This window comes from Hyaena hyaena, unplaced genomic scaffold (genome assembly GCF_003009895.1).
Source record: "Hyaena hyaena isolate Hyena2069 unplaced genomic scaffold, ASM300989v1 scaffold_675, whole genome shotgun sequence".
NCBI lineage: Eukaryota > Metazoa > Chordata > Mammalia > Carnivora > Hyaenidae > Hyaena > Hyaena hyaena.
In genome coordinates this window covers 45,638-58,036 of record NW_024081303.1, presented here as the reverse complement: position 1 = coordinate 58,036, position 12,399 = coordinate 45,638, and the positions used below count along the sequence as shown (strand labels likewise).

At 36.3% G+C, this 12,399-nt stretch overlaps 1 protein-coding gene across 2 annotated transcripts in view; it reads left to right on the top strand.

Moving 5' to 3' along the window:
- KIAA2026 (KIAA2026 ortholog) overlaps positions 1-12,399 on the top strand; it is a 106,414-nt gene that overhangs the window by 83,509 nt on the left and 10,506 nt on the right. For both annotated transcript variants that reach the window (XM_039217121.1, XM_039217120.1), the window contains one exon: positions 3,131-3,246. In XM_039217121.1, coding sequence (XP_039073052.1) covers positions 3,131-3,246 — 116 coding nt within the window. The remainder of the gene's footprint in view (positions 1-3,130; positions 3,247-12,399) is intronic.

Here is a 12,399-nt window from a genome sequence, read left to right as displayed (position 1 = left end):
GTGAGCAGGGGAGGGTCAGAGAGAGAGGGAGTCACAGACTCTGAAACAGGCTCCAGGCTCTGAGCTGGCAGTCAGCACAGAGCCCGACACGGGGCTCGAACCCACGAACCGCGAGATCATGACCTAAGCGAAAGTCGGACGCTTAACCGACTAAGCCACCCAGGCGCCCCTGATATAATTTAATAGAGACACAAACACAGCTGACAAATGTCTTAAAATAATGACGTTCAACTACAGAGACTCCTCTTCCTGTTCCTCATCTACCTAGTCCCAAGGTCCCACAATACTGCTCCTCCTTCTCCATTTCCCACACCATCACCACTACACTAATCGGATAGCAGCCATACTACCCAGGCTAATTATGCATCTGCCATTATTCCGCATATAACCCTCAGTTACAAAAAATTCAGAATTCCTGGTGCACTAGGGGTACCTGGGTTGCTTAGTTAAAGCGTCAAGATTTTGGCTCAGGTCATGATCTTGCGGTTCATGAGTTGGAGCCCCATGCTGGGCTTTGTGCTAACAGCTCAGAGCCTGGAGCCTGCTTTGGATTCTGTGTCTCCCCCTCTCTCTGTCCCTCCCCCACTCATGCTCGCTTGCTCTCTCTCTCTCTCTCTCTCACTTTCTCACTCACTCTTTCTCTCCCTCCCTTTATCAAAAATAATATAAAGAAAAATTTTTAAAAACTGTCTGGTGCACTTAATTGGAACACTTTTCCAATTAATTATATATACCACAAAGATGATACTCTCCCTACCTTCATTACTCATGCTTTTCCTCTTTCTGCTTCTTTAGCTTAGGCAAAGTTTATTTCTATTCTTACCATTTCATTTTTGAGCTAAATAATTGTTAAAAAGTAGAGAAATAATGCTGTTAATATGCCCTGTTAAAAGAAAAAACAGTATCTACCTTTTTTTTTTTTTTTTTTTTTTTTTACTGAAATAGAGTACTACCTCATTCCACAAAGGATTTAGGGTGACTGTCATCTGCCTTTTTATCTTCCTCACTTACCTCTCCCTAGATAAAAATATTATTTATTGCTTAATAGTTTTGTTTTCATGGGTTAGAATAAGCACTATAAAGTGCTTTATTGTATAAAGATATAAAAGCACTATCTTCTAACTTTTTTTTGAGAAAATAAACCTTTGAATTATGACTTATTGTTAAGTTGGGTCCTTTGAGAAAGCATTTGACAAGAGGGAAGGTCTGTCTAGATTGTTATATGAAATAATTTTCTTGAAATTTTTTTTCACAATACTCTGATTTCTCATGATATTAAAAAGACAAGAATTAATCATTAAGTCTAGGTTCTATACTCATTATGTACACATATACATATAATCCCAAATCTTCCTACTCTTCTAATAAACAATTCCCCTTCCAAGATATAAAAACCTCAGAAGTAAAAATGTAGTTGTTTATTTCTACATGCATAAATACTCTTTTGGAGTAGGAACTATACTATTAAACATTTATATTTGTGACTAAAATTTTACATACATAGATTAATTTCACATTTCAGTAAGTGGCTGAAATGTTGACTGTTTTAGACACATATAAAATTGGGAAATTTATGCACATATTCAGAATACATTTAGCTTTAAAGAGTGGTTATTTTCATGCAATAGTGTTCTACATATGTTTAAATTAACTCAATAGTTGCTATGAGATGAAGTCTAATTTTTGCATGTTAAATGTGATCTATAATATATATATATATAGTTGTATGTTTTTTGTTAATAGAAGAAAAAAATGAGTGGACTGTATGATGTATGAATTATATCTCAAAAAAAAATACCATATGGCTATAGAACAGCAAATGATGAAGATGGATGGTAGTGATGATGATGGTGATGTTGATAGGCATATACTAACATTGTGGAAAAAGTTGGCTACCTAAAGATATAACTTCTAAACCTTATTGTTCCTATGGTATTTGAATAATTTTATGGGTATTGGTGAAGTGTATCTCTACTACACAGGTTTTTGTAACCTGTGTCATTGAATTTATTTGATAAGCTTTTCAGAGATGGTGATGTAGTTCTAAGAACTTGTACTTCAGCATAAGGTAGATCTAGATTCAAGTCAGTAGGACCTTAAGCAAGTCATTTAATCTCTCAGTCTTTGGTTTCATCATTTGTTAAGTGAGACTAAAAATGCATATACATTAGAAAGGTTTTCATAACACTAAAGTGCATGTGCACTCTCATGCTCACTCAACCCCTCCATTCTTTCCCCTCCTTTTCTTCCTCACTTTCCTCCTCCTTTTCCCTCCCTCCTTTCCCCCTTCTAGATATAGATATATGAGTTAAATAGGATAATACTTAACAAATAGAGAGGGAGTGTCAGTAATTATTAACTTTTAGTGTAGCTGTAGCATCATAGTGTTGAAAATTATGACTTTTATCTGTGCTGGAAACATTTTTAAGTAAAATAATTGTAAAACTTCATAAGGAAGTTTGTTAAGAAGACTGTTTTTGAATATAACAATCCTGATTTTTTTTTCTCTTTCTTCCCAATCTTTGGAATAATTACAAAAACTTTACAGAAGCGTGCCATATTTACATATTTAGTGGATTTTTATGAATGTTTGTATTTTTACATGTATTTAGAAATGTTTATTGGGGCGCCTGGGTGGCTCAGTCGGTATAGCATCCGACTTCAGCTCAGGTCATCATCTCACCGTTTGTGGGTTTGAGCCCCGTGTGGGGCTCTGTACTGACTGCCGGCTCAGAGCCTGGAGCCTGTTTCAGATTCTGTATCTCCCTCTCTCTCTGATCCTCCCCTGCTCATGCTTGTCTCTCTCTCTCTCTCTCAGAAATAAATAAAACGTTAAAAAAATTTAGAAATGATTTATTAAAATATTTATAGTTGACCCAATTAAAAACTGAAAAAAAATGTTTGTCTCCTTGTTTGATTAAATAGGTTTTAGATTTCTCCAGTAGAATTGAGAATCTTTAAAATACTACAAATAAGATTTATTACAGAATATTTTTCCTCTTTCTGCAACCTTCTGAAGAAGATATACTCATTTGATGGGTATTGGTGTTTTGTGTTTTACTCAGAAATAAGGCTTGATATTCACTTTTAGATTAAATCTAAAGGATTTACTTTAACATTGTGTTTTTAGGGCAAATGGTATCATCGGAGGCAAGCTGTAAAAGAATTGCATGGTACATTGATACGTCTTTTAAATGAGTTGCTGCCATGGGAACCAAAGTTGATGAAAGCTTTTCAGAGAAACAGGTACTTTGAGCTTTATAATGTTTCACTTATTTAAGGGCTCTTAACTTATGATTATGAGAAGATGTCCTGGAATCATTTTGTATTTTTCCATTGATTTATAATTCCACAGATATTTTTGAGAGCCTGTTGTGTGCAAGGCCCTTCCAAGCCCTGAAAAAGTAGTGTTGATTAAACAGAACCCTACTCTGTGCCTTACATTTCTTTTTTTTTCCCCCAGTTTTTTTCATTGTGGAAAAATTACAAACAAAATTTACCCTCTTAACCAGTTTCAGTGGTATTAAATATGTTCATAATGAATGCATGTTGTTATTACTCCATCTATCTCCTGAACTCTTCATCTTGTAAAACATCCTCCACATTGGTTACTTACATATCTATTCAAGTTTTTTGCCCATTTTTGAATCTGCTTGTTGATTTTTAGGAATTCCTTGTATATTCTGACTATTAATCCCTTATTGGGGTTATGATTTGCAAATGTTTTCTTCCATTCTGTGTGTTACCTTTCTGTTTTGTTGATAGTGCCTTGGATGAACAGTTTTTGAAATTTTTCATGAGGCCCAGCTTGTCTTTTTTTGTTATTACCTCTGCCTTTGGTGTAATTCCCAAGAAATCATTAGTAAGTTTAGTAGTAAGTTTTGAAACCAGGAAGTGTGAGCACTCCAGCTTTGTTTTTATTTTTCAAGATTGTTTTTGGCTATTTGAAGGCCCTTGAGATGCCATATGAGTCTTAGGATAGGTTTTTCTATTTCGATAACAAACATAATTGGAATTTTGATAGGTATTGCCTTAAATCTGTAGAGCACATTGGGTAGTATTGACATCTTAAAAATATTAAGTCTTCTAATCCATAAACATGGGTGTGTTTCCATTTGTCATCTTTAATCTCTCCAATGTTTTGTACTTTTCATTGTATAAGTCTCTCACATCCTTGATTAATTCCTAAATTTTTTATTCTTTTTGATACTATTAAAAATGAAATTGTTTTAAGTTGCTTTTCACATTGATCATTGTTATTGTATGAATACTGCAACTGATTCCTGTGTGTTGACTTTGTATCCTGCTATTTTGCTAAACTCACATAATTCTAACAATTCTTTTTGTGAATCTGTAGGGTTTTCTACATATAAGATCATGTCATTTGTGAAAAGGTTATTTTTTTCTTTCCAATTTGGATGCCTTTTCTTTTTCTTGACTAATGCTTGGTTTAGAACTTCCAGTCCTGTGTTGAATAGAAGTAGCAAAAGTGAGTATCTTTGCCTTGTACCCTAATATAGAAGGAAAAGATTTATCTTTCATCATTGAGTATGATGTTCACTATGGGTTTTCCTTATATGACTTTTCTTATGTTGAGATAGCTTCCTTCTATTTCTAGTTTGTTGAGTGTTCTATCATGAAAGAATATAGAATTTTCTCAAATGCTTTTTCTGCAACAATTGAGATGATCATGTGGTTTCCTTGTCTTATTGTGTCAATGTGGTATATTACATTAATCAATTTTCATATATTGAACTATCCTTGCATTCCAGGAATAAATCCCACTTGTTCTTCTTGTCCTTTCAGTATGCTGCAGAATTCCATTTGCTTATATTTTTTTGAGGATTTCTGCATCAGTGTTTATAAGAGATACTGGTCTGGGGGAGCATGGGAATGATGGCAGAGTAGGAGGATCCTGAGCTCACACCATCCCATGTTTACAACTAGATATCATCCACATCCAAGTCAATAAACCAGAGCAATTAGAAGACTGGCAGAACAAACTCCACAACTAAATATAGAGAAGAAGCTGTAGCTGAAAAGTTAGGGAAGTCCAAAATGTGGAAGGAGGCTGCTAGTTGGAGGGAGGGAGCTGTATACACAGAGAGGGCAAAGAAACAGACACTTCTACCAGGGAGGTCACGTGGGGAAGACTAATCCCCATAATGGTGGCTTTAAAAACCAGAGGGGCTGAATTCCATGAGTTTGTAAAACCAGTGGGAATTGGAGCCAGGAGCTTTAGAAGTCTATTGACTAAACACAGGTGAGCCAGGAGGGTAGGTAAGTGATAGCTGTTGGGTTGCTGCCTTTAAAGAGGTAACAGCTGCGAAGAGAGGTAACAGCCTGCGAAGAGAGACAACATAAAAACAGCAGTTCACACAGCACCAGGGGCAAACACGAGATAGATCTGTTCATACCAATTTTGGAGCGTGTTGGACTTCTTTCAAAATGAGGAAGCTGGCAGGCACCATTTTCCTCCCCAACTCCCAGAATAAATGTAGAACCAGCTGTAGGAAACACAGCTGCACAGATACCTGTAGCCTCGACTCAGGGCTCAGGGCAAGTTTTGTTAAAGTTGCAGAGGTGCCCAGCCCAGACTCCAGGTTTATATCTGCTGCTAAAGGCCATGCCCAGCCATCATCTTGTGCCCAGACCAGCTTCACGTCCTCCACTGCAGAGGACTAGTGGCCCGGTGTAATTTTGCTAACAACAATTGCCTGCTTCCAAGTTCCCTGGCTAACTCTCCCCTCTCAGAGCTGGTCAGCCTGAGTCCCACTAATACCACAGAGTAAGCACAGGTCAGTGCAGACGACTGCTCTGAAAGGAAAAGTGATTAAGATATAACAGCAAGGCATAAGCAATACACATAGGACATTCTCCTTAAGTGCTAGGTTCTGGTGAACAGGGAACACTGCACTGCAGGACACTCCAGAACCTCCTCTTCATAAAGTCACTTCCTTCAAGAGCAGAAGACATAGCTGATTTTCTTAACACTGAGAGGCAGACACAGAGAGGCAGACAAAATGAGGAGACAGAGATATTTATCCCAAATGAAAGAACAGGACAAGGCCATGACCAGGGATCTAAGCCAAACAGATATAAGTAATATGCCTGATAGAGAATTTAAAGCAGTGATCATAAGGATACTCAGTGGACCTGATGAGAAGAGAGTGGGAGACATTAGTGTGATCATTAACACAGAGATAAAGAATAACAAAGTAGAGATAAAGGGCTCAATTAGAAGCAAGAAAAATCTCAAACAAGCTGACCTTACATCTAAGGGAGTGAGAAAAAGAATAACAAATAAAACATAAAACCAGCAGAAGAAAGGATATAATAAATATTAGAGCAGAAGCAAATGATATAGAAACTGAAAAACAAACAAACAAACAATAGAACACATCAGTGAAAGCAGGAGCTGTTTCCTTGAACAAAAGTCATTAAAATTGATAAGCATCTAGTCAGGCTTATCAGGAAAAAAAGAGAAAGAACTCAAAATCACAAATGAGAGAGGAGAAATAACAGCCAACACCACAGAAGTACAAATAATTGTAGGAAAATATTATGAAAAACTATATGCCAACGAATTGGACAACCTAGAAGAAATGGATAAATTCCTAGAAACCTATAAACTACCAAAACTGAAACCAGAGGAAATAGAAAATTTGAATAGGATGATAACCAAGAAGTAAATTGAGTGAATAATCAAAAAATTTCCAACAAACAAAACTCTAGGACCAGAAGACTTCATAGGTGAATTCTACCAAATATTTAAAGAAGCATTAATACCTATTTTACTCAAACTATTCCAGGGCATAGAAAAGGAAGGAAAACTCCAAATTAATTTTATGAGGCCAGCATTACCCTGATAACAAAACCAGGTAGAGACACCACTAAAAAAGAGAACTACAGACTAATATCCCTGATGAACATGTATGCAAAAATCCTCAACAAATACTAACAAACCAAATTCAGCAATACATTAAAAAGATCATTCACCGCAAACAAATGTGATTTATTCCTGGGTTGTAGTGTTAGTTCAATAATTGCAAATCAATCAACATGACACACCACATCAGTAAGAGAAAAGATAGGAACCATAGGATCCTTTCAGTAGATCCAGAAAAAGCATTTGACAAAATACAACATCCATTCATGATTTAAAAAAAAAAAAACCTTCAACAAAGAATTTTCCCTAAGGTCAGAAACAGGGTAAGGATGTTCACTTTTACCACTTTTATTCAACATAGTACTAGAAGTCCTAGCCACAGCAGTCTCAGACAACAAAAAGAAATGCATCCAAACTGGCAAGGAAGAAGTAAAGCATTCCCACTGTTTGCAGATGACATGATACTATATATAGAAAGCCCAAAAACTCCACTAAAAAATGGCTAGAGCTGCTAAACAAATTTAGTAAAGCCACAGGATACAAAATTAATGTACAGAAATCTGTTGCATTTCTAAACACCAATAATGAAGAAGCAGAAATAGAAATTAAGGAATCAATCCCATTTACAGCTGCACCAAAAATAAGATACCCAGGAGTAAACCTAACCAAAGAGGTAAAAGACCTATACTCAGAAATCTATAAAACAATGATGAAAGAAATTGAAGAAGGCACCAAGAATGGAAAGACAGTCCATGCCCAAGGATTGGAAGAACAAATATTATTAAAATGTTACTACCACAGAAAGCAATTTACACCTTTAGTGCAATCCAAATCAAAATACCAATAGCATGTTTTACAGACTTAGAACAAGCAACCCTAAAATTTTCATGGAACTACAAAATATTCTGAATAGCCAAAGCAGTCTTGAAAAAGGAAAGCAAAACTGGAGGCATCACAATTCTGGACTTCAAATTATATTACAAAGCTCTAGTAATCAAAACAGTACTTATTGTACTGACACAAAAATAGACACATAGATTAATGGAACAGTATTGAAATGGAAATGAGCCCACAATTATATGGTCAATTAATCTTTGATAAAGCAAGAAAGAATATCCAGTGGGAAAAGGAGAGTCTCTTCAACAAATGGTGTTGGGAAAACCGGGCAGCAACATGCAAAAGAAGGAAACTGGATCCCTTTCTCACACCATTCACAAAACTAAATTAAAAATGGATTAAAGATCTAAAAAGAAAAATAAATTATTGGGACAACATCAAAATAAAAAGCTTCTGCACAAGGAAGGAAACAGTAAATAAAACTAAAAGGCAATCTACTAAGAGAAGATTTTTGCAAATGACCCAGCTGGTAAAGGGATAGTATCCAAAATATATAAAGAACTTACACAACCCAACACCAAAAAACACAAATAACCCAGTCAGTAATAGCCAGAAGACATGAACAGACATTTCTCCAAAGAAAATGTCCAGATAGCAAACAGACATATGAAAAGATGTTCATCATCCCTTATCTTCAGGGAAATGCAGATCAAAACTTCAATGACATAAATGGCTAAAATCAACATTAGATACAAGGGTGTTGACAAGGTTGTAGAGAAAGGAGAACCTGCTTAGAGTGTTAGTGGGAATGCATACTTTTGCAGGTACTGTGGAAAACAGTATGGAAGCTTCTCAAGAAGTAAAAAATGATGATCCAACAATGACACTACTGGGTATTTACCCACAGGAACATTAATTCAAAGTGAAGGACACACCCCTTTGTTATAGCAACATTATTTACAGTAGCAAAGATAGGGAAGCATCCCAGGTGTTCACTAATTGATGAATGGATAAAGAAAAAGTGGCATACACAGACACACACACACACACACACACACACACACACGAGTATTTTTCAGTCAAAAAGAAGGAAATCTTGTCATTTGCAGTAATATGGATGGAGCTAGAGAGTATAATGCTAATTGAAATCTGTCAGAAAAAGACAAATACCATATGATTTCACTCATTTAGAATTTGAGAAACAAAATAAGCAATATTGAGAGAGAGAGAGAGAGAGACCAGGAAACACTCAACTATAGAGAAAAAACTGGTGGTTACCAGAGGGGAGGAGGGTAGAGGATGAGTTAAATATGTGATGGCAGTTATGAAGTGCACTTGTAGTGATGGGCAACAGGATGATGTATTGAATTGTTAAAGCACTATATTTTACATCTTGACTAATATAACACTATTTGTTAACTAACTGGAGTTAAAATGTGAACAGAAAAAAAAAGTGATACTTGTCTGTAGTATTTTTTGTAGTGCCCTTGTCAGGCTTTGGCATTAGCATGCTGGCCTCAAAGAATAAATTAGGAAGTGTTTCTTGCTTTTCACATTTTGGTGAAAATTTTGTAAGGTAATGGTATTAATTCTTTAAATGTTTGGTAGACTTCACCAGTGAGTGCATTAGATCCAGACTTTTCTGTGTTGAGAGACTTTAATTATTGATTCATTCTCCTTTAATAATTATAGGTGTATGCAGATTTTCTGTTTCTTTGTGACTTAATCCTGGTAGGTTTTTGGCTTTAGAAATTTGTCCATTTCATCGAAATTATCCAATTTGGTGGCATACCATTTTTCAAAGTATTCTTTTTTTTTTTTAATATTTTTTATTTATTTCTAGGAGAGAAAGAGAGAGAGAAAGACCGCATGAGCAGGGGAGGGTCAGAGAGAGAGGGAGATACAGACTCTGAAACAGGCTCCAGGCTCTGAGCTGGCAGTCAGCACAGAGCCCGACGCGGGGCTCGAACCCACGAACCGCGAGATCATGACCTAAGTGAAAGTTGGATGCTTAACTGACTAAGCCACACAGGTGCCCCCATTTTTCAAAGTATTCTTATAATTTTTTTAATTCATTTTTTTTTAATGTTTGTTTATTTTTGAGAGACAGAGTGTGAGCAGGAGAGGGTTAGAGAGAGGGAGACACAGAATCTGAAGCAGGCTCCAGGCTCTGAGCTGTCAGCACAGAGCCCGACACGGGGCTTGAACTCACAAACCCACAAACCATGAGATCATGACCTGAGTTGAAGTCGGATGCTCAACCGACTGAGCCACTTGGGTGCCCCTAATTATTTTTATTTTTATGGGATTGTTTGTAATGGCCCCAATTTTATCTCTGATTTTCCAAATTTGAGTCTTCTCTGTTTTTTTCTAAGTTGATCTAGATAAAGATTTGTTAATTTTGTTGATCTTTTTCAAAGAAGGAACCTTTGGGTTCATTGATTTTTCTCTATTGTTTCTCTATTCTCTATATTGTTTATCTCTGATATAATCTTATTTCCTTTCTTCCATTAGCTTTAGGTTTAGTTTGTTTTTCTTTTTTGAATTCCTAAAGTTATAAAGTTAGGTTGTTGATTTGAGATGTTTCTTGTTTTTTAGTGTAAGCATTTCTTTATAGCTCTATATTTCCCCCTAGCACTTTTTTTCCACTGTGTCCCATTGTTTTACTATGTTGTGTTTTCATTTCCATTTCATTTCCCATAAGAAAATCCTTATCTGTAAGGATTTTCCAGTTTTTCTTATATTTCTTTAATCCATTGGTTGTTTAGGAGTGTGTTATTTAATTTCCACAAATTTGTGTATTTTCCAGTTTTCCTTCTATTATTGATTTCTGACTTCATCTGTGGTGCACATTCTCAGGAGAAACAGACACTCAAAATATCAGTTACTGATATGTGCTATGAAGAAAAATAAGAAGAATAGAAAATTCCTGGTTTGGATGAGATCCTGATTTGGATTACTCTTTTGTAGGCTGTCAGGGAAAGCTTTCCTGATGAGTTGATATTCAAACAGAGACCTGAAATAAATGAGAGAGAGAGCCATGTGGATATCTGATGGAAAAGAAGATGCAGAAACCCTGAGGGTGGCATTTAGAGGCTAGGGAAAAGTACACAGGTGTAACCAGAGCTGGGTGAATGAGGAGTAAAAGACTAAGAGTCGAGATATCAGAGAAGTATAGGCAACAGATCATACAAGTCTTTAAGGACTTTTGTTTTTACCCTGATATAAGACACCATTGAACAGTTTCAAGCAGAGGAGGGACATGATCTGACTTATGTTTTAAAGTACTCACACTGCCTGTTTAGTTATTACTGTAGTGGGACGACAGGGAACTCAGTTACAAAAACCAATAATCCAGGTTAAAAAAAATTATGGTGGCTTGGAACAGGATAGTGGTTATTGATTTGCAACCCTCTTAAGGAGTTTCTCTGGTGTAATCTGAAACTGGCATCTGTAGTCAGAGGGTAGGGAGAGACCAAAGGAAGAAGAAGGCCACTCCAGGTGTGCAGGTGGAAGGTTGAGTAAGTAAAGGGAAATTACATTTGATGAGGCTTTTCTCGGACAGCAGCAAGACAAATGGATATCTGTACCTGCCCACCAGATCTTAAAAGTTCATATAGGCCTTAACTAGATGCAATTACATATATTGTGTAGGAGTATTTTCAACATCACATCAGTATCTCAAGGCTGTGTTCTGGGAGCAGGAAAGGCAAGTAGAACCTGCATTCCAGGGCAGGGGAGGGAACAAGAAGCCTTTGAGTGCCTGGGTCCAGCTCATGGGTCAATTAGTGGTCACCTGTTTTTCATGATGCTCCTTAACAGCAATTCAGATGGCAAGGATTGGTTGGATTCTGGATGTATCCTGAAAGTAAGACTCGTAGAATTTTCTTAAACATTGGATATAGAGTATCAAAAAAAAAAAAAAAGAAGAAGAAGAAGAATAAAAAGATGATGCTCAATATTTTTGGTCTAAACACCTGGAATAATGGAATTGCCATTAGTTTACATAGGGGAAACTAAAGGAGTAGCAGGTTTGCAGCGCAGGGATTCAAGAGTTTGGATTTCAACATGTGGAGTTTGGTATGATTTTTAGACATCTAATTGGGCTTAATTGAGTAGACAGTTTAGTATATGAGTCCCTGTTCAAGGGAATAAACCAGACTGGAGGCATAAATTTAGGGTCATCAGGATATAGATTATATTTAAGCTGTGAGACTGGTAGAAATCACCTAGACTGTGAGCATAGATAGAGAAAAAGAGACTGAACCCTGGAGCATTCCAACATTTAGAGATGGTAGAGAGGAATAGAACTAACAGAAGAGACTGAGAAGGTAGGACAACCAAGAGAAAGAGGGATGTCTTGGAAGCCAGGTAAAGAAAATATTTCAAAAAAGAGGACTGCTTGTGATGGATTGAAAAAGATGAAGCCTTAGAATTAATTTTGAATTTGGCAACACAGAAATCATTGATGACCTTTATGAACTGTGTTGGTAAAGAAGTGGGTTAAAGTCATAGGAGTCTGTTCAAGAGAATTAGAGGAGAGGAACTGTAGTTTTATCATAAAGTGGAGCGAAGAAATAGGGCAGTAGCTAGAAGGACAAGTTGCAGTTAAGAGAGGGTGCTTTGTTTTTTTTTGTTGTTTGTTTTAATTAATGGAGAAATAAGTTTCTGTA